Source organism: Oncorhynchus nerka, linkage group LG7, assembly GCF_034236695.1.
Source record: "Oncorhynchus nerka isolate Pitt River linkage group LG7, Oner_Uvic_2.0, whole genome shotgun sequence".
NCBI lineage: Eukaryota > Metazoa > Chordata > Actinopteri > Salmoniformes > Salmonidae > Oncorhynchus > Oncorhynchus nerka.
In genome coordinates this window covers 85,650,749-85,675,454 of record NC_088402.1, presented here as the reverse complement: position 1 = coordinate 85,675,454, position 24,706 = coordinate 85,650,749, and the positions used below count along the sequence as shown (strand labels likewise).

General features: G+C 45.4%; 1 protein-coding gene across 1 annotated transcript in view; it reads right to left on the bottom strand.

Moving 5' to 3' along the window:
• Positions 1-1,487: 1,487 nt before the first annotated feature.
• Positions 1,488-24,706, bottom strand: part of LOC115123275 (protein kinase C zeta type-like) — a 101,824-nt gene continuing 78,605 nt past the window's right edge. Inside the window, exon 13 of the mRNA XM_065020934.1 lies at positions 1,488-4,570. Coding sequence (XP_064877006.1) covers positions 4,483-4,570 — 88 coding nt within the window. The 3' untranslated portion in view covers positions 1,488-4,482. The remainder of the gene's footprint in view (positions 4,571-24,706) is intronic.

Sequence of the window (24,706 nt, the reverse complement as noted above, 5' to 3'; positions counted from 1 at the left end):
TGTTAAGACCCTCAGAGCAGACTGTGGATAAATACTGTTTTGTTAAGACACTCAGAGCAGACTGTGGATAAATACTGTTTTGTTAAGACCCTCAGAGCAGACTGTGGATAAATACTGTTTTGTTAAGACACTCAGAGCAGACTGTGGATAAATACTGTTTTGTTAAGACACTCAGAGCAGACTGTGGATAAATACTGTTTTGTTAAGACACTCAGAGCAGACTGTGGATAAATACTGTTTTGTTAAGACACTCAGAGCAGACTGTGGATAAATACTGTTTTGTTAAGACACTCAGAGCAGACTGTGGATAAATACTGTTTTGATAAGACACTCGGAGCAGACTGTGGATAAATACTGTTTTGTTAAGACACTCAGAGCAGACTGTGGATAAATACTGTTTTGTTAAGACACTCAGAGCAGACTGTGGATAAATACTGTTTTGTTAAGACACTCAGAGCAGACTGTGGATAAATACTGTTTTGTTAAGACACTCAGAGCAGACTGTGGATAAATACTGTTTTGTTAAGACAGGTATAAAAAAATATTTTTAAGCCATGAGACAATGGATGGACATGGATTGTGTATGTGTGCCATTCAGAGGGTGAATGGGCAAGACAAAAGATTTAAGTGCCTTTGAACAGAGTATGGTAGTAGGTGCCAGGTGCAACGGTTTGTGTCAAAAACTGCAACACTGCTGGGTTTTTCACTCTCAATAGTTTCTCATGTGTATCAAGAATGGTCCACCACCCAAAGGACATCCAACCAACTTGACACAACTGTGGGAAGCATTGGAGACAACATGGGCCAGCATCCCTGTGGAACGCATTCGACACCTTGTAGAGTCAACATGGGCCAGCATCCCTGTGGAAACGCATTCGACACCTTGTAGAGTCAACATGGGCCAGCATCCCTGTGGAACGCATTCGACACCTTGTAGAGTCAACATGGGCCAGCATCCCTGTGGAACGCATTCGACACCTTGTAGAGTCAACATGGGCCAGCATCCCTGTGGAACGCATTCGACACCTTGTAGAGTCAACATGGGCCAGCATCCCTGTGGAACGCTTTCAACACCTTGTAGAGTCAACATGGGCCAGCATCCCTGTGGAACGCTTTCAACACCTTGTAGAGTCCACGCCTCAACAAACTGAAGCTGTTCTGAGGGCAGGAGGGTGGTGCAACTCAGTATCAGGAAGCCGTTTTCATTTAGTATACATTTCTCAAACAAAATCTTGAGATAGAAATGGTTGAACAATTTTCTATGGGCTACAACATTTAACACACAAGAAAACAGCTTGCCAATAATTATGAATTAAATGATAAATGTGCATTTCAAAAGTATTGATTATTTAAAACTAGCGACCAGACATCTAAGGGTTTCCCATAACTTCGCAGTGATACTTCCAAAGAAACTGCAGTGACAAATATTGAGCATCAAATGCTTTCCTCATGTGGCTGCAGAGAACAAAAACGAGATCAGTTCACGGAAAAACATTTTTGTTTTTAATAATTACAGATATTTACAGAGATGCGTTAAAGCAGAATTAAGCACATCCAACCAGCAAATATGTTTTAAAACACACAAAAAATCATGTACTAAGTAACATTTTTACAGATACTCTTTAAGGGAATCTCAATTGTATTGGGAGGAACCGCCGGTCTTCTGCTCTAATGCATTTTGAGGAGACGAGAGGAGACGAGAATAGAGGATGTGAGGAATCAAAGAAAAAACTATTGAGATCCAACCTTTCTTTTCTCTTTTTCTGGTTTAAAATGGCCGTTGCTTAAGCGTTAGCAACAATTGCAGGAGCTACCGCTTCAGTTAATCCGTTGGTCTCTCACGAGACAATGTCAAGTGAATGTATTCCTTTTGAGTTCAACATAAAACACAGTTCATAAATAAAACAAAATGGTGACACTGATGTGATATCAAAAGTAAAAGGGCTTTGAAAAAGTGGAATCTCCCCTTACGTAGATGAAGAGAATGCTTGCTTGTTGAACAGTGTGTGTGTGTCTGTGTGTGTGTGTGTGTGTGTGTGTTTTCTCGAGTATGCGACTAATCTGTGGATATGCCACAGCTTCATTAATCTCGCCCCTATTCACTGATTACAGGTCAGTTGTAGTGCAGCTCAGCATGTGCACCTTAACAATGTCTTCCCCCACCACCATGTCCAGCCCTCAACTATTATAATCAGTGTAGCCTTCTGCTGTGCAGTCAAAGTCCAAATCTCCAGCCTGCCAGTCACTGACATCCAACACAGTTTGTCACATTGTGCACCAGTGTACACAGACAATAAGTTAAAAGGTTCAATCATTCAGGAGTGATGTAGCCCTGTACAGTATTTAACCATATATAACCATGCTTTCATCAGAACCTGGCTACTGTGCTCCACAACGTTCATTTTAAAGATGCAACCATTCGAATGGCATAAGACATGGGGCCTCATTTATCAAATTAGTTGTTATACAACATTTGAGCGTTCGATCAGTTCTCAAAATGTGACTATGCACAATTTAGAACGAGTTCCCCATTAAAACGCACTTCACTCACAATCTACGGCGATCAACTAACTTACATCTTTATGCTGTTTATGGCAACGTACAATGGCAACTTACCATGGCAACTTACCATGGCAACGTACTATGGCAACTTGTAATTGTTAAGATGTTCTAAGTGACGTACTATAGCCAAGACTTTAGTGCGGAGGACTATGCATTATCGTTCAGAATTCTGTTCACCCACAGACGATAGTTTGTGTTGTGATGATCAAGCTCAAGGTGATAATCAAGCTGAAGGTTGTTAAATCTTTAACTCTTAAAACATTGGCATAGTCTACATTTTAGTGTATGCACAATTAACGAACAAATCAGTGCATGAAAACTTTTTAGAATTGAGGACCTCAGGTCTTTATAAATGATGATTTCCAATGGGTTTCTTCACTGACAGACCAACCCACCAGGCAGCTGAAGGGAACAGACCAACCCACCCGGCAGCTGAAGGGAACTGACCAACCACCAGACAGCTGAAGGGAACAGACCAACCCACCAGACAGCTGAAGGGAACTGACCAACCACCAGGCAGCTGAAGGGAACTGACCAACCCACCAAACAGCTGAAGGGAACTGACCAACCCACCAGACAGCTGAAGAGAACTGACCAACCCACCAGGCAGCTGAAGGGAACTGACCAACCCACCAGACAGCTGAAGGGAACTGACCAACCACCAGGCAGCTGAAGGGAACTGACCAACCCACCAAACAGCTGAAGGGAACTGACCAACCCACCAGGCAGCTGAAGGGAACTGACCAACCACCAGGCAGCTGAAGGGAACTGACCAACCACCTGGCAGCTGAAGGGAACTGACCAACCACCAGGCAGTTGAAGGGAACTGACCAACCCACCAGGCAGCTGAAGGGAACTGACCAACCACCAGACAGCTGAAGGGAACTGACCAACCCACCAGACAGCTGAAGGGAACTGACCAACCACCTGGCAGCTGAAGGGAACTGACCAACCCACCAGGCAGCTGAAGGGAACTGACCAACCCACCAGACAGCTGAAGGGAACTGACCAACCCACCAGGCAGCTGAAGGGAACAGACCAACCCACCAGACAGCTGAAGGGAACTGACCAACCCACCAGACAGCTGAAGGGAACTGACCAACCCACCAGGCCGCTGAAGGGAACAGACCAACCCACTAGACAGCTGAAGGGAATTGGAAACAATCGCTGAGTGCAATCAGAAACATGATGTAGATTAGATCTTTGAGGCACTTCTTAAATTAAAAAAATGAAAATCAAACTGGCTGAAAAAAATAAACAAAGTCCATGGTTATGAATAAAACAAACCATTTTGAATCAATAGAAAGACAGCATTGATTTGGAGTCGCTACCTACAGTAGAATACACAAGAATAACTTCTAGCATTATTTTTTTCCTTCATCATTGTACATTCTTGTTTTGCTCGAGGCAGCGAAGCTTCCTACAACATAAATTCAAGTTCTGAGTCGTAGAACCTTCATAATCCACCGGGGGGGAAGTAAAAGTCGGTTCTACAATGGCAGGCACAGAATTAAGTTGCTTTCTGCCGTGCTGCTGACACAGAAATTGAGTTGGTGGGGGAAACAATCAAAACCGCGAAGCCAAAAAAACAGGAAGACAATCAACAACTGAGTTTTGAGAATGTTCCTGTGTATTTTGTTGTGTTGACCACCTCCAAAGAGTTTTTCCCCGGAGACAAAATAATGCAATCTATTGTGGGAGATCCACGACAAAAGAAAAAAGGCTCCTTTTTGCATTTTTGTGTCCTCGAGCCTCGTCCCTCGTGCAAAGCCGAGAATTACTTGTCCTCCCTTTGTTCTCCCTCCATCCCACTCCTCCTCGCCAGAGGGAGTTGTTCATTGATTTGGCTGAGAGAGGGGTGGGGGTGGACGGGGCAGTAGACAGACACAGGTGGGAGAAGAAAAGGAGGTCTCCTCCCCCTCATACAGACTCCTCCGTGGATAGCAGCAGGGGGTTGATGTATTCAAATCCCTCAAACTCAGACTGGTCTATTCTCTTGATGATGTCCCTGGGAGAGGAGAGAGGGAAAAGCGGAGAGAAAAATGAAGAGAAGGTCATTTTACTCTGAACAAATTACAAACACTACAATGTGCTACCTCAGCCTGATCACTGACACTTTACGCTTTCAAAAAATGTTTGCACAAGGAAGTTATACGTAGTGAGGTATATTATACGTAGAGAGGTATATTATACGTAGAGAGGTATATTATACGTAGAGAGGTATATTATATGTAGAGAGGTATATTATATGTAGAGAGGTATATTATACATAGGGAGGTATACTATACGCAGAGAGGTATATTATACGTAGGGAGGTATATTATACGTAGTGAGGTATATTATACGTGGAGAGGTATAGTATACATAGTGAGGTATATTATACGTAGTGAGGTATATTATACGTAGTGAGGTATATTATAGGTAGTGAGGTATATTATACGTAGTGAGGTATAGTATACATAGTGAGGTATATTATACGTAGTGAGGTATATTATACGTAGAGAGTTATATTATACGTAGAGAGTTATATTATAGGTAGAGAGGTATATTATGAGGTATAGTATACATAGAGAGGTATATTATACGTAGTGAGGTATATTATACGTAGTGAGGTATATTATAGGTAGTGAGGTATAGTATACGTAGTGAGGTATAGTATACATAGAGAGGTATATTATACGTAGAGGTATATTATACGTAGAGAGATATATTATACGTAGTGAGGTATATTATACGTAGAGAGGTATATTATACGTAGAGAGGTATATTATACGCAGGGAGGTATATTATACGTAGAGAGGTATATTATACGCAGAGAGGTATATTATACGTAGTGAGGTATATTATACGTAGAGAGGTATATTATACGTAGTGAGGTATATTATAGGTAGTGAGGTATATTATACGTAGTGAGGTATAGTATACATAGTGAGGTATATTATACGTAGTGAGGTATATTATACGTAGAGAGTTGTATTATAGGTAGAGAGGTATATTATACGTAGTGAGGTATATTATACGTAGAGAGGTATATTATACGTAGTGAGGTATATTATACGTAGTGAGGTATATTATACGTAGTGAGGTATATTATACGTAGTGAGGTATAGTATACATAGTGAGGTATATTATACGTAGTGAGGTATATTATACGTAGTGAGGTATATTATACGTAGTGAGGTATAGTATACATAGTGAGGTATATTATACGTAGGGAGGTGTGCTGCTTTAAAGGGTGTGGACATGCCAGTGTAGAACTTCAGCAGTCATCTTACCTCTCCTATACACAGGGAATATATGGCAGTCGGAGGACAATAGTCCTATATGGATATTTACAGGACCAGCCTACAATAGAGTAGATTCACCTGGTAGTCTACAGTAGATCCACCTGGTAGCCTACAGTAGATTCACCTGGTAGCCTACAGTAGATTCACCTGGTAGCCTACAGTAGATTCACCTGGTAGCCTACAGTAGATTCACCTGGTAGCCTAAAGGAGATTCGACTGGTAGCCTAAGGGAGATTCACCTGGTAGCCTAAGGGAGATTTACCTGGTAGTCTACAATAGATTCACCTGGTAGCCTACAGTACTTTCACCTGGTAGCCTAAATGAGATTAACCTGGTAGTCTACAGTAGATTCACCTGGTATTCTACAGTAGATTCACCTGGTAGTCTACAGTAGATTCACCTGGTAGCCTACAGTAGATTCACCTAGTAGTCTACAGTATATTCACCTGGTAGTCACCTTGTAGTCTACAGTAGATTCACCTGGTAGTCTACAGTAGATTCACCTGCTAGTCTACAGTAGATTTATCTGATAGTCACCTTGTAGCCTACAGTAGATTCACCTGGTAGTCTACAGTAGATTCACCTGGTAGTCTACAGTAGATTCACCTGGTAGCCTACAGTATATTCACCTGGTAGTCACCTTGTAGCCTACAGTAGATTCACCTGGTAGTCTACAGTAGAGTCACCTGGTAGTCTACAGTAGATTCACCTGGTAGCCTACAGTAGATTCACCTGGTAGTCTACAGTAGATTCACCTGGTAGTCTACAGTAGATTCACCTGGTAGCCTACAGTAGATTCACCTAGTAGTCTACAGTATATTCACCTGGTAGTCTACAGTAGATTCACCTGGTAGCCTACAGTAGATTCACCTGGTAGCCTAAATGAGATTAACCTGGTAGTCTACAGTAGATTCACCTGGTATTCTACAGTAGATTCACCTAGTAGCCTACAGTAGATTCACCTGGTAGTCTACAGTAGATTCAACTAGTAGTCTACAGAAGATTCACCTGGTAGTCTACAGTAGATTCACCTGCTAGTCTACAGTAGATTCACCTGGTAGTCACCTTGTAGCCTACAGTAGATTCACCTGGTAGTCTACAGTAGATTCACCTGGTAGTCTACAGTAGATTCACCTTGTAGCCTACAGTAGATTCACCTGGTAGTCTACAGTAGATTCACCTGGTAGCCTACAGTAGATTCACCTAGTAGTCTACAGTAGATTCACCTGGTAGTCTACAGTAGATTCACCTTGTAGCCTACAGTAGATTCACCTGGTAGTCTACAGTAGATTCACCTGGTAGTCTACAGTAGATTCACCTGGTAGTCTACAGTAGATTCACCTGCTAGTCTACAGTATATTCACCTGGTAGTCACCTTGTAGCCTACAGTAGATTCACCTGGTAGTCTACAGTAGATTCACCTGGTAGCCTACAGTAGATTTACCTGATAGTCACCTTGTAGCCTACAGTAGATTCACCTGGTAGTCTACAGTAGATTCACCTGGTAGTCTACAGTAGATTCACCTGTTAGCCTACAGTAGATTCACCTAGTAGTCTACAGTAGATTCACCTGGTAGTCTACAGTAGATTCACTTTGTAGCCTACAGTAGATTCACCTGGTAGTCTACAGTAGATTCACCTGGTAGTCTACAGTAGATTCACCTGGTAGTCTACAGTAGATTCACCTGCTAGTCTACAGTAGATTCACCTGGTAGTCACCTTGTAGCCTACAGTAGATTCACCTGGTAGTCTACAGTAGATTCACCTGGTAGCCTACAGTAGATTTACCTGATAGTCACCTGGTAGCCTACAGTAGATTCACCTGGTAGTCTACAGTAGATTCACCTGGTAGTCTACAGTAGATTCACCTGGTAGCCTACAGTATATTCACCTGGTAGTCACCTTGTAGCCTACAGTAGATTCACCTGGTAGTCTACAGTAGATTCACCTGGTAGTCTACAGTAGATTCACCTTGTAGTCTACAGTAGATTCACCTGGTAGTCTACAGTAGATTCACCTGCTAGTCTACAGTAGATTCACCTGGTAGTCACCTTGTAGCCTACAGTAGATTCACCTGGTAGCCTACAGTAGATTTATCTGATAGTCACCTTGTAGCCTACAGTAGATTCACCTGGTAGTCTACAGTAGATTCACCTGCTAGTCTACAGTAGATTCACCTGGTAGTCACCTTGTAGCCTACAGTAGATTCACCTGGTAGTCTACAGTAGATTCACCTGGTAGTCTACAGTAGATTCACCTGGTAGCCTACAGTATATTCACCTGGTAGTCACCTTGTAGCCTACAGTAGATTCACCTGGTAGTCTACAGTAGATTCACCTGGTAGTCTACAGTAGATTCACCTTGGTTAGCCTAAAGATTCACCTGGTAGTCTACAGTAAAAAGAGCCACCTGGTAGTCTGAAAGAGTAGATAAACCTGAAGTCTAGCAGTAGATTCACCTGCTAGTCTACAGTAGATTCACCTGGTAGTCACCATGTAGCCTACAGTAGATTCACCTGGTAGTCTACAATAGATTCACCTGGTAGTCTACACTAGATTCACCTGCTAGTCTACAGTAGATTCACCTGGTAGTCACCTTGTAGCCTACAGTAGATTCACCTGGTAGTCTACAGTAGATTCACCTGGTAGCCTACAGTAGATTTATCTGATAGTCACCTTGTAGCCTACAGTAGATTCACCTGGTAGTCTACAGTAGATTCACCTGGTAGTCTACAGTAGATTCACCTGGTAGCCTACAGTATATTCACCTGGTAGTCACCTTGTAGCCTACAGTAGATTCACCTGGTAGTCTACAGTAGAGTCACCTGGTAGTCTACAGTAGATTCACCTGGTAGCCTACAGTAGATTCACCTGGTAGTCTACAGTAGATTCACCTGGTAGTCTACAGTAGATTCACCTGGTAGCCTACAGTAGATTCACCTAGTAGTCTACAGTATATTCACCTGGTAGTCTACAGTAGATTCACCTGGTAGCCTACAGTAGATTCACCTGGTAGTCTACAGTAGATTCACCTGGTAGCCTACAGTATATTCACCTGGTAGTCACCTTGTAGCCTACAGTAGATTCACCTAGTAGTCTACAGTAGATTCACCTGGTAGTCTACAGTAGATTCACCTGGTAGCCTACAGTAGATTCACCTGATAGTCATCTTGTATCCTACAGTAGATTCACCTGGTAGTCTACAGTAGATTCACCTGGCCTCTCCACTGTACTGATCTAACACACATATGGTTATTTTAAAATCCGCCATTAAACCCCAGCAAAAAAAAGAGCCCTTTGCGCAACATGAAAGAGTAGATAAAGAACAGCATGTTGTTGCCTCGTCAGTGAACTCTCCCTGTGCTTCTTTCTCTCCTCAGCAGAGGCCCTGGTTTGGTTCCATTAACAAAGTGGCAATCATCTTTATATGAAGTAATCATCTTTATATGAAGCGAAACCGTGTCTGTCTTCCTGTGTCTGTCTCTCTCCGTCTCTGTCTCTCCTTCTCTCCCTGTCTGCCCCCCCCTCTCCTCCCTCTTTGTCTCTAGATTCACCTGGTAGCCTAAATGAGATTAACCTGGTAGTCTACAGTAGATTCACCTGGTATTCTACAGTAGATTCACCTAGTAGTCTACAGTATATTCACCTGGTAGTCACCTTGTAGCCTACAGTAGATTCAACTAGTAGTCTACAGAAGATTCACCTGGTAGTCTACAGTAGATTCACCTGCTAGTCTACAGTAGATTCACCTGGTAGTCACCTTGTAGCCTACAGTAGATTCACCTGGTAGTCTACAGTAGATTCACCTGGTAGTCTACAGTAGATTCACCTTGTAGCCTACAGTAGATTCACCTGGTAGTCTACAGTAGATTCACCTGGTAGCCTACAGTAGATTCACCTAGTAGTCTACAGTAGATTCACCTGGTAGTCTACAGTAGATTCACCTTGTAGCCTACAGTAGATTCACCTGGTAGTCTACAGTAGATTCACCTGGTAGTCTACAGTAGATTCACCTGCTAGTCTACAGTATATTCACCTGGTAGTCACCTTGTAGCCTACAGTAGATTCACCTGGTAGTCTACAGTAGATTCACCTGGTAGCCTACAGTAGATTTACCTGATAGTCACCTTGTAGCCTACAGTAGATTCACCTGGTAGTCTACAGTAGATTCACCTGGTAGTCTACAGTAGATTCACCTGGTAGCCTACAGTATATTCACCTGGTAGTCACCTTGTAGCCTACAGTAGATTCACCTGGTAGTCTACAGTAGATTCACCTGGTAGTCTACAGTAGATTCACCTGGTAGTCTACAGTAGATTCACCTGCTAGTCTACAGTAGATTTATCTGATAGTCACCTTGTAGCCTACAGTAGATTCACCTGGTAGTCTACAGTAGATTCACCTGGTAGTCTACAGTAGATTCACCTGGTAGCCTACAGTATATTCACCTGGTAGTCACCTTGTAGCCTACAGTAGATTCACCTGGTAGTCTACAGTAGAGTCACCTGGTAGTCTACAGTAGATTCACCTGGTAGCCTACAGTAGATTCACCTGGTAGTCTACAGTAGATTCACCTGGTAGTCTACAGTAGATTCACCTGGTAGCCTACAGTAGATTCACCTAGTAGTCTACAGTATATTCACCTGGTAGTCTCAGTAGATTCACCTGGTAGCATTACAGTAGATTCACCTGGTAGCCTAAATGAGATTAACCTGGTAGTCTACAGTAGATTCACCTGGTATTCTACAGTAGATTCACCTAGTAGTCTACAGTATATTCACCTGTCTGTAGTCACCTTGTAGCCTAAGTAGATTCAACTAGTAGTCTACAGAAGATTCACCTGGTAGTCTACAGTAGATTCACCTGCTAGTCTACAGTAGATTCACCTGGTAGTCACCTTGTAGCCTACAGTAGATTCACCTGGTAGTCTACAGTAGATTCACCTGGTAGTCTACAGTAGATTCACCTTGTAGCCTACAGTAGATTCACCTGGTAGTCTACAGTAGATTCACCTGCCTACAGTAGATTCACCTGGTAGTCTACAGTAGATTCACCTGGTAGTCTACAGTAGATTCACCTTGTAGCCTACAGTAGATTCACCTGGTAGTCTACAGTAGATTCACCTGGTAGTCTACAGTAGATTCACCTGGTAGTCTACAGTAGATTCACCTGCTAGTCTACAGTATATTCACCTGGTAGTCACCTTGTAGCCTAGCCTACAGTAGATTCACCTGGTAGTCTACAGTAGATTCACCTGGTAGTCTACAGTAGATTCACCTGATAGTCACAGTATATTCTACAGTAGATTCACCTTGTAGATAGATTCACCTGGTAGTCTACAGTAGATTCACCTGGTAGCCTACAGTAGATTCACCTGGTAGTCACCTTGTAGCCTACAGTAGATTCACCTGGTAGTCTAGCCTAGTAGATTCACCTGGTAGTCTAGTCAGTAGATTCACCTGGTAGTCTACAGTAGATTCACCTGGTAGTCACCTTTAGTAGATTTATCTGTAGATTCACCTGGTAGCCTACAGTAGATTCACCTGGTAGTCTACAGTAGATTCACCTGGTAGTCTACAGTAGATTCACCTGGTAGCCTACAGTATATTCACCTGGTAGTCACCTTGTAGCCTACAGTAGATTCACCTGGTAGTCTACAGTAGAGTCACCTGGTAGTCTACAGTAGATTCACCTGGTAGCCTACAGTAGATTCACCTGGTAGTCTACAGTAGATTCACCTGGTAGTCTACAGTAGATTCACCTGGTAGCCTACAGTAGATTCACCTAGTAGTCTACAGTATATTCACCTGGTAGTCTACAGTAGATTCACCTGGTAGCCTACAGTAGATTCACCTGGTAGCCTAAATGAGATTAACCTGGTAGTCTACAGTAGATTCACCTGGTATTCTACAGTAGATTCACCTAGTAGTCTACAGTATATTCACCTGGTAGTCACCTTGTAGCCTACAGTAGATTCAACTAGTAGTCTACAGTAGATTCACCTGGTAGTCTACAGTAGATTCACCTGCTAGTCTACAGTAGATTCACCTGGTAGTCACCTTGTAGCCTACAGTAGATTCACCTGGTAGTCTACAGTAGATTCACCTGGTAGTCTACAGTAGATTCACCTGGTAGCCTACAGTAGATTCACCTAGTAGTCTACAGTATATTCACCTGGTAGTCTACAGTAGATTCACCTGGTAGCCTACAGTAGATTTACCTGATAGTCACCTTGTAGCCTACAGTAGATTCACCTGGTAGTCTACAGTAGATTCACCTGGTAGTCTACAGTAGATTCACCTGGTAGCCTACAGTATATTCACCTGGTAGTCACCTGGTAGCCTACAGTAGATTCACCTGGTAGTCTACAGTAGATTCACCTGGTAGCCTACAGTATATTCACCTGGTAGTCACCTTGTAGCCTACAGTAGATTCACCTAGTAGTCTACAGTAGATTCACCTGGTAGTCTACAGTAGATTCACCTGGTAGTCTACAGTAGATTCACCTGGCCTCTCCACTGTACTGATCTAACACACATATGGTTATTTTAAAATCGGCCATTAAACCCCAGCAAAAAAAAGAGCCCTTTGCGCAACATGAAAGAGTAGATAAAGAACAGCATGTTGTTGCCTCGTCAGTGAACTCTCCCTGTGCTTCTTTCTCTCCTCAGCAGAGGCCCTGGTTTGGTTCCATTAACAAAGTGGCAATCATCTTTATATGAAGTAATCATCTTTATATGAAGCGAAACCGTGTCTGTCTTCCTGTGTCTGTCTCTCTCCGTCTCTGTCTCTCCCTCTCTCCCTGTCTGCCCCCCCCTCTCCTCCCTCTTTGTCTCCCCCTCTCCCTGTCTGTCTTCCCCTCTCCTCCCTGTCTGTCTCCCCCTCCCCCCGTCTCTCTGCCCCTCTCCCTCCCTCCCTCTCCCTCTCTCCCATCCGTCTGTCCGACTGACTGGTTTGGAGAGGCGATGTAAAAATAAGGGCCCATAAGGCTGAGGTTGAAAGGAGTTCACTACATAGGGAATAGGGTGCCATTTGAGACACAGACCTCATCTGTCGTAGTAAAGAGGGCTGACCACACTCCCCAGGAGGCTAGGGAGGAGCAGGGAGCACGGAGTGGAGCCCCAGGAAGAAGGCCTCTTGCTGGGGAGAGGGAGAGAGATGCTTCCCTCCTGGGGATGTTGGTTGTCTTTATACTGGTCCTGGGTGGGTGAGGTTGTTTTGCTTGTAATGGTTGAGGTGAGGTTCAATGTTGGTAGAGCTGATCCTAGACTAGTTTTTTTCATTGTAATCTAGATCCAGACATATACACTGTTGACTACAACACACCACCAAACCTTTATAATCACATTCAACACACTGAAATACACTCAACAGTGTTCTAGTCTGGAAGATTCCATTGAATATTTTACAAATAGCCCCCCCCCCAAAAAAATAAAAAAAATAATTGATGGATATTCTATCCCTGAGCACACTTGGGTGCACACAGCTAGATATCACTGTAAATAGATGTGAGTGAAGTCAGATAGTAGCAGCAGGCTTAAGGGAGAGGAAAAGAAAAGGGAGTGAAGTCAGATAGTAGCAGCAGGCTTAAGGGAGAGGAAAAGAAAAGGAAGTGAAGTCAGATAGTAGCAGCAGGCTTAAGGGAGAGGAAAAAAAAGGGAGTGAAGTCAGATAGTAGCAGCAGGCTTAAGGGAGAGGGAAAGAAAAGGGAGTGAAGTCAGATTGTAGCAGCAGGCGTAAGGGAGAGGGAAAGCAAAGGGAGTGAAGTCAGATAGTAGCAGCAGGCTTAAGGGAGAGGAAAAGAAAAGGAAGTGAAGTCAGATAGTAGCAGCAGGCTTAAGGGAGAGGGAAAGAAAAGGGAGTGAAGTCAGATTGTAGCAGCAGGCGTAAGGGAGAGGAAAAGAAAAGGGAGTGAAGTCAGATGGTAGCAGCAGGCTTAAGGGAGAGGAAAAGAAAAGGAAGTGGAAGTCAGATAGTAGCAGCAGGCTTAAGGGAGAGGAAAAGAAAAGGAAGTCAGATAGTAGCAGCAGGCTTAAGGGAGAGGGAAAGAAAAGGGAGTGAAGTCAAGCAGGCTTAAAGAGGAAGTGAAGTCAGATAGTAGCAGCAGGCTTAAGGGAGAGGAAAAGAAAAGGGAGTGAAGTCAGATAGTAGCAGCAGGCTTAAGGGAGAGGGCTTAAAGAAAAGGAAGTGAAGTCAGATAGTAGCAGCAGGCTTAGGCTTAAGGGAGAGGGAAAGAAAAGGGAGTGAAGTCAGATAGTAGCAGCAGGCTTAAGGGAGAGGGAAAGAAAAGGAGGAAGTCAGATAGTAGCAGCAGGCTTAAGGGAGAGGAAAAGAAAAGGGAGTGAAGTCAGATGGTGGCTAAGGGAGAGGAAAAGAAAAGGGAGTGAAGTCAGATGGTAGCAGCAGGCTTAAGGGAGAGGAAAAAAGGGAGTGAAGTCAGATAGTAGCAGCAGAGGAAAAGAAAAGGGAGTGAAGTCAGATAGTAGCAGCAGGCTTAAGGGAGAGGAAAAGAAAAGGGAGTGAAGTCAGATAGTAGCAGCAGGCTTAAGGGAGAGGGAAAGAAAAGGGAAAGTCAGATAGTAGCAAGTCAAAGATGAAGTCAGATAGTAGCAGCAGGCTTAAGGGAGAGGAAAAGGGAGTGAAGTCAGATAAGGGCAGGCTGAAGTCAGATCAGATAGTAGCAGCAGGCTTAAGGGAGAGGGAAAGAAAAGGGAGTGAAGTCAGATTGTAGCAGCAGGCGTAAGGGAAAGGGAGAGGAAAGGCTTAGAAAAGGGAGTGAAGTCAGATAGTAGCAGGGCTTAAGGGAGAGGAAAAGAAAGGGAGTGAAGTCAGATAGGGAGAGCTCAGATAGTAGCAGGGCTTAAGGAGAGGAAAAGAAATTGGCAGCAGGCGTAAGGAGAAAAGAAAAGGGAGTGAAGTCAGATGGTAGCAGGCTTAAGGGAGAGGGAAAGAAAAGGGCTTAAGGGAGGGAAAAGTCAGAGTGAAGTCAGATAGTAGCAGCAGGCGTGGGAGAGGAAAAGAAAAGGGAAAAGGGAGTGAAGTCAGATTGTAGCAGCAGGCGTAAGGGAGAGGAAAAGAAAAGGGAGTGAAGTCAGATTGTAGCAGCAGGCGTAAGGGAGAGGAAAAGAAAAGGGAGTGAGAGAGAGCGAGAGAGAGACAAGGCAAGAAGGGCATTCTATGCCATCAAAAGAAACATACATTTCAACATACCAATTAGGATTTGGCTAAAAATACTTGAATCAGTCATAGAGCCCATTGCCCTTTATGGTTGTGAGGTCTGGGGTCCACTCACCAACCAAGACTTCACAAAATGGGACAAACACCAAATTGAGACTCTGCATGCAGAATTCTGCAAAAATATCCTCCGTGTACAACGTAGAACACCAAATACTGCGTGCAGAGCAGAATTAGGCCGATACCCACTAATTATCAAAATCCAGAAAAGAGCCGTTAAATTCTACAACCACCTAAAAGGAAGCGATTCACAAACCTTCCATAACAAAGCCATCACCTACAGAGAGATGAACCTGGAGAAGAGTCCCCTAAGCAAGCTGTTCCTGGGGCTCTGTTCACAAACACAAACACACCCTACAGAGCCCCAGGACAACAGCACAATTAGACCCAATCAAATCATGAGAAAACAAAAAGATAATTACTTGACACATTGGAAAGAATTAACAAAAAAACAGAGCAAACTAGAATGCTATTTGGCCCTACACAGAGAGTACACAGTGGCAGAATACCTGACCACTGTGCCTGACCCAAACTTAAGGAAAGCTTTGACTATGTACAGACTCAGTGAGCATAGCCTTGCTATTGAGAAAGGCCGCCGTAGGCAGACATGGCTCTCAAGAGAAGACTGCCCACAAAATGAGGTGGAAACTGAGCTGCACTTCCTAACCTCCTGCCCAATGTATGACCATATTAGAGAGACATATTTCCCTCAGATTACACAGATCCACAAAGAATTCGAAAACAAATCCAATTTTGAAAAACTCCCATATCTACTGGGTGAAATTCCACAGTGTGCCATCACAGCAGCAAGATTTGTGACCTGTTGCCACGAGAAAAGGGCAACCAGTGAAGAACAAACACCATTGTAAATACAACCCATATTTATGCTTATTTATTTTATCTTGTGTCCTTTAACCATTTGTACATTGTTAAAACACTGTATATATATAATATGACATTTGTAATGTCTTTATTGTTTTGAAACTTCTGTATGTGTAATGTTTACTGTAATTTTTTGTTGTTCTTCACTTTATATATTGAGAGAGAGAGAGGAGGATACAGACATTGAGAGAGAGAGAGAGAGAGAGAGAGAGAGAGAGAGAGAGGGGGAGAGAGAGAGGGGGGGGAGAGGGAGGGAGAGAGGAGAGAGGGGGAGAGAGGGAGGGGGAGAGGGGGGGAGAGAAGGGGGGAGAGAGAGAGAGAGGGGGGGAGAGAGAGGAGAGAAAAAGAGAGAGAGACAGACAGTCCTGTATTTGATGATGGTGCCCACACACACACAGCATTCATAAAAGTCAATCCAATCCAATCCAATCAACCTCCTCCATACAATACAAATCCAGGGAATTGTTCATTTGACCCATCCCTGTCTATAGACAAAGCCCTTGAATCACTGTGGCTAGCCAAGGCCTAGAACATACTGAATACTTATTGCTTTGAGTCTGCTCCTACGGGTCCTTGACAAGGCGCTGGCAAATTAAACTCTCTCCTAGTCTCTCTCGGTCTCTCGCTCCCCACACCTCCTCCCAGTCTCTCTCTGTCTCTTGCTCCCCATCTCTCTCCCCACCCCTCCTCCTAGTCTCACTCTGTCTCTCGTTCCCCATCTCTCTCCCCACCCATCCTCCAAGTCTCTCTCTGTCTCTCGTTCCCCATCTCTCTCCCCACCCATCCTCCAAGTCTCTCTCTGTCTCTCGTTCCTCATCTCTCCCCGCCCATCCTCCTAGTCTCACTGTCTCTCGCTCCCCATCTCTCTCCCCACCCCTCCTCCTAGTCTCACTCTGTCTCTTGCTCCCCATCTCTCTCCCCACCCCTCCTCCTAGTCTCACTCTGTCTCTCGCTCCCCATCTCTCTCCCCCACCCCTCCTCCTAGTCTCACTCTGTCTCTCGCTCCCCATCTCTCCCCACCCCTCCTCCTAGTCTCACTCTGTCTCTCGCTCCCCACCCCTCCTCCTAGTCTCACTCTGTCTCTCGCTCCCCATCTCTCTCCCCACCCCTCCTCCTAGTCTCACTCTGTCTCTCGCTCCCCATCTCTCTCCCCACCCCTCCTCCTAGTCTCACTCTGTCTCTCGCTCCCCACCCCTCCTCCTAGTCTCACTGTCTCTCGCTCCCCATCTCTCTCCCCACCCCTCCTCCTAGTCTCACTGTCTCTCGCTCCCCATCTCTCTCCCCACCCCTCCTCCTAGTCTCACTCTGTCTCTCGCTCCCCATCTCTCTCCCCACCCCTCCTCCTAGTCTCACTCTGTCTCTCGTTCCCCATCTCTCTCCCCACCCCTTCTCCTAGTTTCTCTCTGTCTCTCGCTCCCCATCTCTCCCCCCCTCTCTGTCTGTCTCCCTATCTTCCTTCTTCTCTGTCTGTCTCTCCCTGTGTCTGTCGCCTGCGTGTCTGTCGCCCACGGGGTCTGTCGCCCACGGGGTCTGTCGCCCTCTGGGGTCTGTCGCCCTCTGGGGTCTGTCGCCCTCTGGGGTCTGTTGCCCTCTGTGTCTGTCGCCCTCTGTGTCTGTCTCCCTCTGTGTCTGTCTCCCTCTGTGTCTGTCTCCCTCTGTGTCTGTCGCCTGCGTGTCTGTCGCCTGCGTGTCTGTCGCCTGCGTGTCTGTCCCCTCTGTGTCTGTCTCCCTCCGTGTGTCTGTCTCCCTCCATGTGTCTGTCTCCCTCCGTGTGTCTCCCTCCGTGTGTCTCTCTCCCTCCATGTGTCTCTCTCCCTCCGTGTGTCTGTCTCCCTCCGTGTGTCTGTATTCCCTCCGTGTGTCTGTCTCCCTCCGTGTGTCTGTCTCCCTCTGTGTGTCTGTCTCCCTCTGTGTGTCTGTCTCCCTCTGTGTGTCTGTCTCCCTCTGTGTGCCTGTCTCTGACTGTGTGTCTGTCTCTCTCTCTCTCTCTGTTACTGTCTCTCTATCTCCCTCCCCGTCCCCGTCCCCGTCTCTCTCCCCCTACTCCCTCTGTCTCTCTGTCTGACTGACTGTTTTATTCTCCCTGTCTCCCTGTCTGACTGACTGTTTTATTCTCCCCCTGTCTGACTGACTGTTTTACTCTCCCTCTGTCTCTCTGTCTGACTGACTGTTTTACTCTCCCTCTGTCTCTCTGTCTGACTGACTGTTTTACTCTCCCGCTGTCTGACTGACTGTTTTACTGTCTCTCTGTCTCCTTGTCTGACTGACTGTTTTACTCTCCCCCTGTCTCTCTGTCTGACTGACTATTTTACTCTCCCCCTGTCTCTCTGACTGACTGACTGTTTTACTCTCCCTCGGTCTCTCTGTCTGACTGACTGTTTTACTCTCCCTCTGTCTCTCTGTCTGACTGACTGTTTTACTCTCCCTCTGACTCTCTGTCTGACCCTTTTACTCTCCCCCTGTCTGACTGACTGTTTTACTCTCCCCCTGTCTCTCTGTCTGACTGACTGTTTTACTCTCCCTCTGTCTCTCTGTCTGACTGACTGTTTTACTCTCCCCCTGTCTGACTGACTGTTTTACTGTCTCTCTGTCTCCTTGTCTGACTGACTGTTTTACTCTCCCCCTGTCTCTCTGTCTGACTGACTGTTTTACTCTCCCCCTGTCTCTCTGACTGACTGACTGTTTTACTCTCCCTCGGTCTCTCTGTCTGACTGACTGTTTTACTCTCCCTCTGTCTCTCTGTCTGACTGACTGTTTTACTCTCCCTCTGTCTCTCTGACTGACTGTTTTACTCTCCCTCTGTCTGACTGACTGTTCTACTCTCACTCTGTCTCTCTGTCTGACTGACTGTTTTACTCTCTCTCTGTCTGACTGACTGTTTTACTCTCCCTCTGTCTGACAGACTGTTTTACTCTCCCCCTGTCTCTCTGTCTGACTGACTGTTTTACTCTCCCTCTGTCTCTCTGTCTGACTGAATGTTTTACTCTCCCCTGTCTCTCTGTCTGACTGACTGTTTTACTCTCCCCCTGTCTCTCTGTCTGACTGACTGTTTTACTCTCCCTCTGTCTCTCTGTCTGACTGACTTTTTTACTCTCCCTCTGTCTCTCTGACTGACTGACTGTTTTACTCTCCCTCTGTCTCGCTGTCTGACTGTTTTACTCTCCCTCTGTCTCTCTGTCTGACTGTTTTACTCTCCCTCTGTCTCTCTGTCTGACTGACTGTTTTACTCTCCCTCTGTCTGACTGACTGTTTTACTGTCTCTCTGTCTCCTTGTCTGACTGACTGTTTTACTCTCCCTCTGTCTCTCTGTCTGACTGACTGTTTTACTCTCCCCTGTCTCTCTGTCTGACTGACTGTTTTACTCTCCCCCTGTCTCTCTGTCTGACTGACTGTTCTACTCTCACTCTGTCTCTCTGTCTGACTGACTGTTTTACTCTCTCTCTGTCTGACTGACTGTTTTACTCTCCCTCTGTCTGACGGACTGTTTTACTCTCCCCCTGTCTCTCTGTCTGACTGACTGTTTTACTCTCCCTCTGTCTCTCTGTCTGACTGACTGTTTTACTCTCCCCTGTCTCTCTGTCTGACTGACTGTTTTACTCTCCCCCTGTCTCTCTGTCTGACTGACTGTTTTACTCTCCCCCTGTCTCTCTGACTGACTGACTGTTTTACTCTCCCTCGGTCTCTCTGTCTGACTGACTGTTTTACTCTCCCTCTGTCTCTCTGTCTGACTGACTGTTTTACTCTCCCTCTGTCTCTCTGTCTGACTGTTTTACTCTCCCTCTGTCTCTCTGTCTGACTGTTTTACTCTCCCTCTGTCTCTCTGTCTGTCTGACTGTTTTACTCTCCCTCTGTCTCTCTGTCTGACTGTTTTACTCTCCCTCTGTCTCTCTGTCTGACTGACTGTTTTACTCTCCCTCTGTCTCTCTGTCTGACTGTTTTACTCTCCCTCTGTCTCTCTGTCTGACTGTTTTACTCTCCCTCTGTCTCTCTGTCTGACTGACTGTTTTACTCTCCCTCTGTCTCTCTGTCTGACTGTTTTACTCTCCCCCTGTCTCTCTGTCTGACTGACTGTTTTACTCTCCCCCCGTCTCTCTGTCTGACTGACTGTTTTACTGTCTCTCTGTCTCTCTGTCTGACTGACTGTTTTACTGTCTCTCTGTCTGACTGACTGTTTTACTCTCCCTCTGTCTCTCTCTCTGACTGACTGTTTTACTCTCCCCCTGTCTCTCTGTCTGACTGACTGTTTTACTCTCCCTATGTCTCTCTGTCTGACTGACTGTTTTACTCTCCCTCTGTCTCTCTGTCTGACTGACTGTTTTACTCTCCCCCTGTCTCTCTGTCTGACTGACTGTTTTACTCTCCCTCGGTCTCTCTGTCTGACTGACTGTTTTACTCTCCCTCTGTCTCTCTGTCTGACTGACTGTTTTACTCTCCCACTGTCTCTCTGTCTGACTGATTTACTCTCCCTCTGTCTCTCTGTCTGACTGTTTTACTCTCCCTCTGTCTCTCTGGCCTACTGTTTTACTCTCCCTCTGTCTCTCTGTCTGTCTGACTGTTTTACTCTCCCTCTGTCTCTCTGTCTGACTGTTTTACTCTCCCTCTGTCTCTCTGTCTGACTGACTGTTTTACTCTCCATCTGTCTCCTTGACTGACTGACTGTTTTACTCTACCCCTGTCTCTCTGTCTGACTGACTGTTTTACTCTCCCCCTGTCTCTCTGACTGACTGACTGTTTTACTCTCCCTCGGTCTCTCTGTCTGACTGACTGTTTTACTCTCCCTCTGTCTCTCTGACTGACTGTTTTACTCTCCCTCTGTCTGACTGACTGTTCTACTCTCACTCTGTCTCTCTGTCTGACTGACTGTTTTACTCTCTCTCTGTCTGACTGACTGTTTTACTCTCCCTCTGTCTGACGGACTGTTTTACTCTCCCCCTGTCTCTCTGTCTGACTGACTGTTTTACTCTCCCTCTGTCTCTCTGTCTGACTGACTGTTTTACTCTCCCCTGTCTCTCTGTCTGACTGACTGTTTTACTCTCCCCCTGTCTCTCTGTCTGACTGACTGTTTTACTCTCCCTCTGTCTCTCTGTCTGACTGATTTTTTTACTCTCCCTCTGTCTCTCTGACTGACTGACTGTTTTACTCTCCCTCTGTCTCGCTGTCTGACTGTTTTACTCTCCCTCTGTCTCTCTGTCTGACTGTTTTACTCTCCCTCTGTCTCTCTGTCTGACTGACTGTTTTACTCTCCCTCTGTCTGACTGACTGATTTACTGTCTCTCTGTCTCCTTGTCTGACTGACTGTTTTACTCTCCCCCTGTCTCTCTGTCTGACTGACTGTTTTACTCTCCCCCTGTCTCTCTGACTGACTGACTGTTTTACTCTCCCTCGGTCTCTCTGTCTGACTGACTGTTTTACTCTCCCTCTGTCTCTCTGTCTGACTGACTGTTTTACTCTCCCTCTGTCTCTCTGTCTGACTGACTGTTTTACTCTCCCTCTGTCTCTCTGTGTGACTGTTTTACTCTCCCTCTGTCTCTCTGTCTGTCTGACTGTTTTACTCTCCCTCTGTCTCTCTGTCTGACTGTTTTACTCTCCCTCTGTCTCTCTGTCTGACTGACTGTTTTACTGTCTCTCTGTCTGACTGACTGTTTTACTCTCCCTCTGTCTGACTGACTGTTTTACTGTCTCTCTGTCTGACTGACTGTTTTACTCTCCCCCCGTCTCTCTGTCTGACTGACTGTTTTACTGTCTCTCTGTCTGACTGACTGTTTTACTCTCCCTCTGTCTGACTGACTGTTTTACTGTCTCTCTGTCTGACTGACTGTTTTACTCTCCCCCCGTCTCTCTGTCTGACTGACTGTTTTACTGTCTCTCTGTCTCTCTGTCTGACTGACTGTTTTACTGTCTCTCTGTCTGACTGACTGTTTTACTCTCCCTCCGTCTCTCTGTCTGACTGACTGTTTTACTGTCTCTCTGTCTCTCTGTCTGACTGACTGTTTTACTGTCTCTCTGTCTGACTGACTGTTTTACTCTCCCCCTGTCTCTCTGTCTGACTGACTGTTTTACTCTCCCCTGTCTCTCTGACTGACTGACTGTTTTACTCTCCCTCTGTCTCTCTGTCTGACTGACTGTTTTACTCTCCCTCTGTCTCTCTGTCTGACTGTTTTACTCTCCCTCTGTCTCTCTGTCTGACTGTTTTACTCTCCCTCTGTCTCTCTGTCTGACTGACTGTTTTACTCTCCCCCTGTCTCTCTGTCTGACTGACTGTTTTACTCTCCCTCTGTCTCTCTGTCTGACTGACTTTTTTACTCTCCCTCTGTCTCTCTGACTGACTGACTGTTTTACTCTCCCTCTGTCTCTCTGTCTGACTGACTGTTTTACTCTCCCTCTGTCTCTCTGTCTGACTGACTTTTTTACTCTCCCTCTGTCTCTCTGACTGACTGACTGTTTTACTCTCCCTCTGTCTCTCTGTCTGACTGACTGTTTTACTCTCCCTCTGTCTCTCTGACTGACTGACTGTTTTACTCTCCCTCTGTCTCTCTGTCTGACTGACTGTTTTACTCTCCCTCTGTCTGACTGACTGTTTTACTGTCTCTCTGTCTCCTTGTCTGACTGACTGTTTTACTCTCCCCCTGTCTCTCTGTCTGACTGACTGTTTTACTCTCCCCTGTCTCTCTGACTGACTGACTGTTTTACTCTCCCTCGGTCTCTCTGTCTGACTGACTGTTTTACTCTCCCTCTGTCTCTCTGTCTGACTGACTGTTTTACTCTCCCTCTGTCTCTCTGTCTGACTGTTTTACTCTCCCTCTGTCTCTCTGTCTGACTGTTTTACTCTCCCTCTGTCTCTCTGTCTGACTGTTTTACTCTCCCTCTGTCTCTCTGTCTGACTGTTTTACTCTCCCTCTGTCTCTCTGTCTGACTGTTTTACTCTCCCTCTGTCTCTCTGTCTGACTGACTGTTTTACTGTCTCTCTGTCTGACTGACTGTTTTACTCTCCCTCTGTCTGACTGACTGTTTTACTCTCCCCCCGTCTCTCTGTCTGACTGACTGTTTTACTGTCTCTCTGTCTCTCTGTCTGACTGACTGTTTTACTCTCCCTCTGTCTCTCTGACTGACTGACTGTTTTACTCTCCCCCTGTCTCTCTGTCTGACTGACTGTTTTACTCTCCCTCTGTCTCTCTCTCTGACTGACTGTTTTACTCTCCCCCTGTCTCTCTGTCTGACTGACTGTTTTACTCTCCCCCCGTCTCTCTGTCTGACTGACTGTTTTACTGTCTCTCTGTCTCTCTGTCTGACTGACTGTTTTACTGTCTCTCTGTCTGACTGACTGTTTTACTCTGTCTCTCTCTCTGACTGACTGTTTTACTCTCCCTCTGTCTCTCTGTCTGACTGACTGTTTTACTCTCCCTCTGTCTCTCTCTCTGACTGACTGTTTTACTCTCCCCCTGTCTCTCTGTCTGACTGACTGTTTTACTCTCCCTCGGTCTCTCTGTCTGACTGACTGTTTTACTCTCCCTCTGTCTCTCTGTCTGACTGACTGTTTTACTCTCCCCTCCACCTCTTTCTCTGTTTCTCTACCCCTCCCTCCCTCCCTCCCTCACTCACTTTTCTTTTTTCATCTGCCAACCTATCACAGAGGAGGAGGGGTGCTTTACATCATGGGAGGTGCACCCCTGTTTGATCTGACTGCACCTCAGTAGACACACCTCGACTGCTGTGTCAGAACGCCAGAGATACTGTGGGTTTCTATCCAGGGTAGATGGGTAGATAGACGATATGCCTTTGTTAGGGCTCGAAACAGAGAAAGGCAGGTAAGATACAGAATTTGAAGATGAAACTGACATTTTTTAATGTATTTTTAAAAAACAGATGTGGACTGATAGGGATTGAGTTTCAAGTAGTTTGAAAACTGTATGTTCCTAGAAATTCCTTGAATTTGTGTTGTTCATCTGATCGCCAATACGTATATTCTATATAGAATGCTGAATGATTAGAAACCAAACATTGAGCCTGAACATCACAATTAGACCACGATGGATCATTTAATGAAAACATTGACAAATGTCAGCCCAGTAATATCTATTGGCACCGCTTGCAAAGCCACATGGGATAGTTTGGAATAGTTCTCCTGCAGAGAAAAGCCTGGCTTGTTTGTCATACTCTGGCTACAGAGCCCCTCCGTAGAATGGCAGTCACCTCTGTTGCTATGCCAAATCTTTTTAGCCCATTCTTTCAAAGTGAATCTAAAACAAGGATCCTGTCAAATCCCCCGTGGACAAGATGTCTACATCGATCAAATCACAACCTACGACTGAAGTCATTGTTGGACATTTTTCTTTCTTTTTTCCTCATTGAAGACAATTACTTTCAAAGACATGGAGAGTCGGAAACTTGGCACAGTACCACTCGTAAACGGACTGAAGATGAAAGGATTGGGTGTCCAAGTAGATCTTTGTTCAGTGGAGTAATCACACGTCTGATGTCTCTACTCCCAAACTCTGTTGTGATTGGGTTTTTTACAATGAGGGCAGAGCCATAGAAACCGACGTTGATCCATAGCAGCATTTCATTGTAACAATATCAAATGTTAACCCTTTTATGTTGCAGATCCTGAGGTGGTCAATGCTCTCTGAGGTGGTCAATGCTCTCTGAGGTGGTCAGTGCTCTCTGAGGTGGTCAGTGCTCTCTGAGGTGGTCAGTGCTCTCTGAGGTGGTCAATGCTCTCTGAGGTGGTCAGTGCTCTCTGAG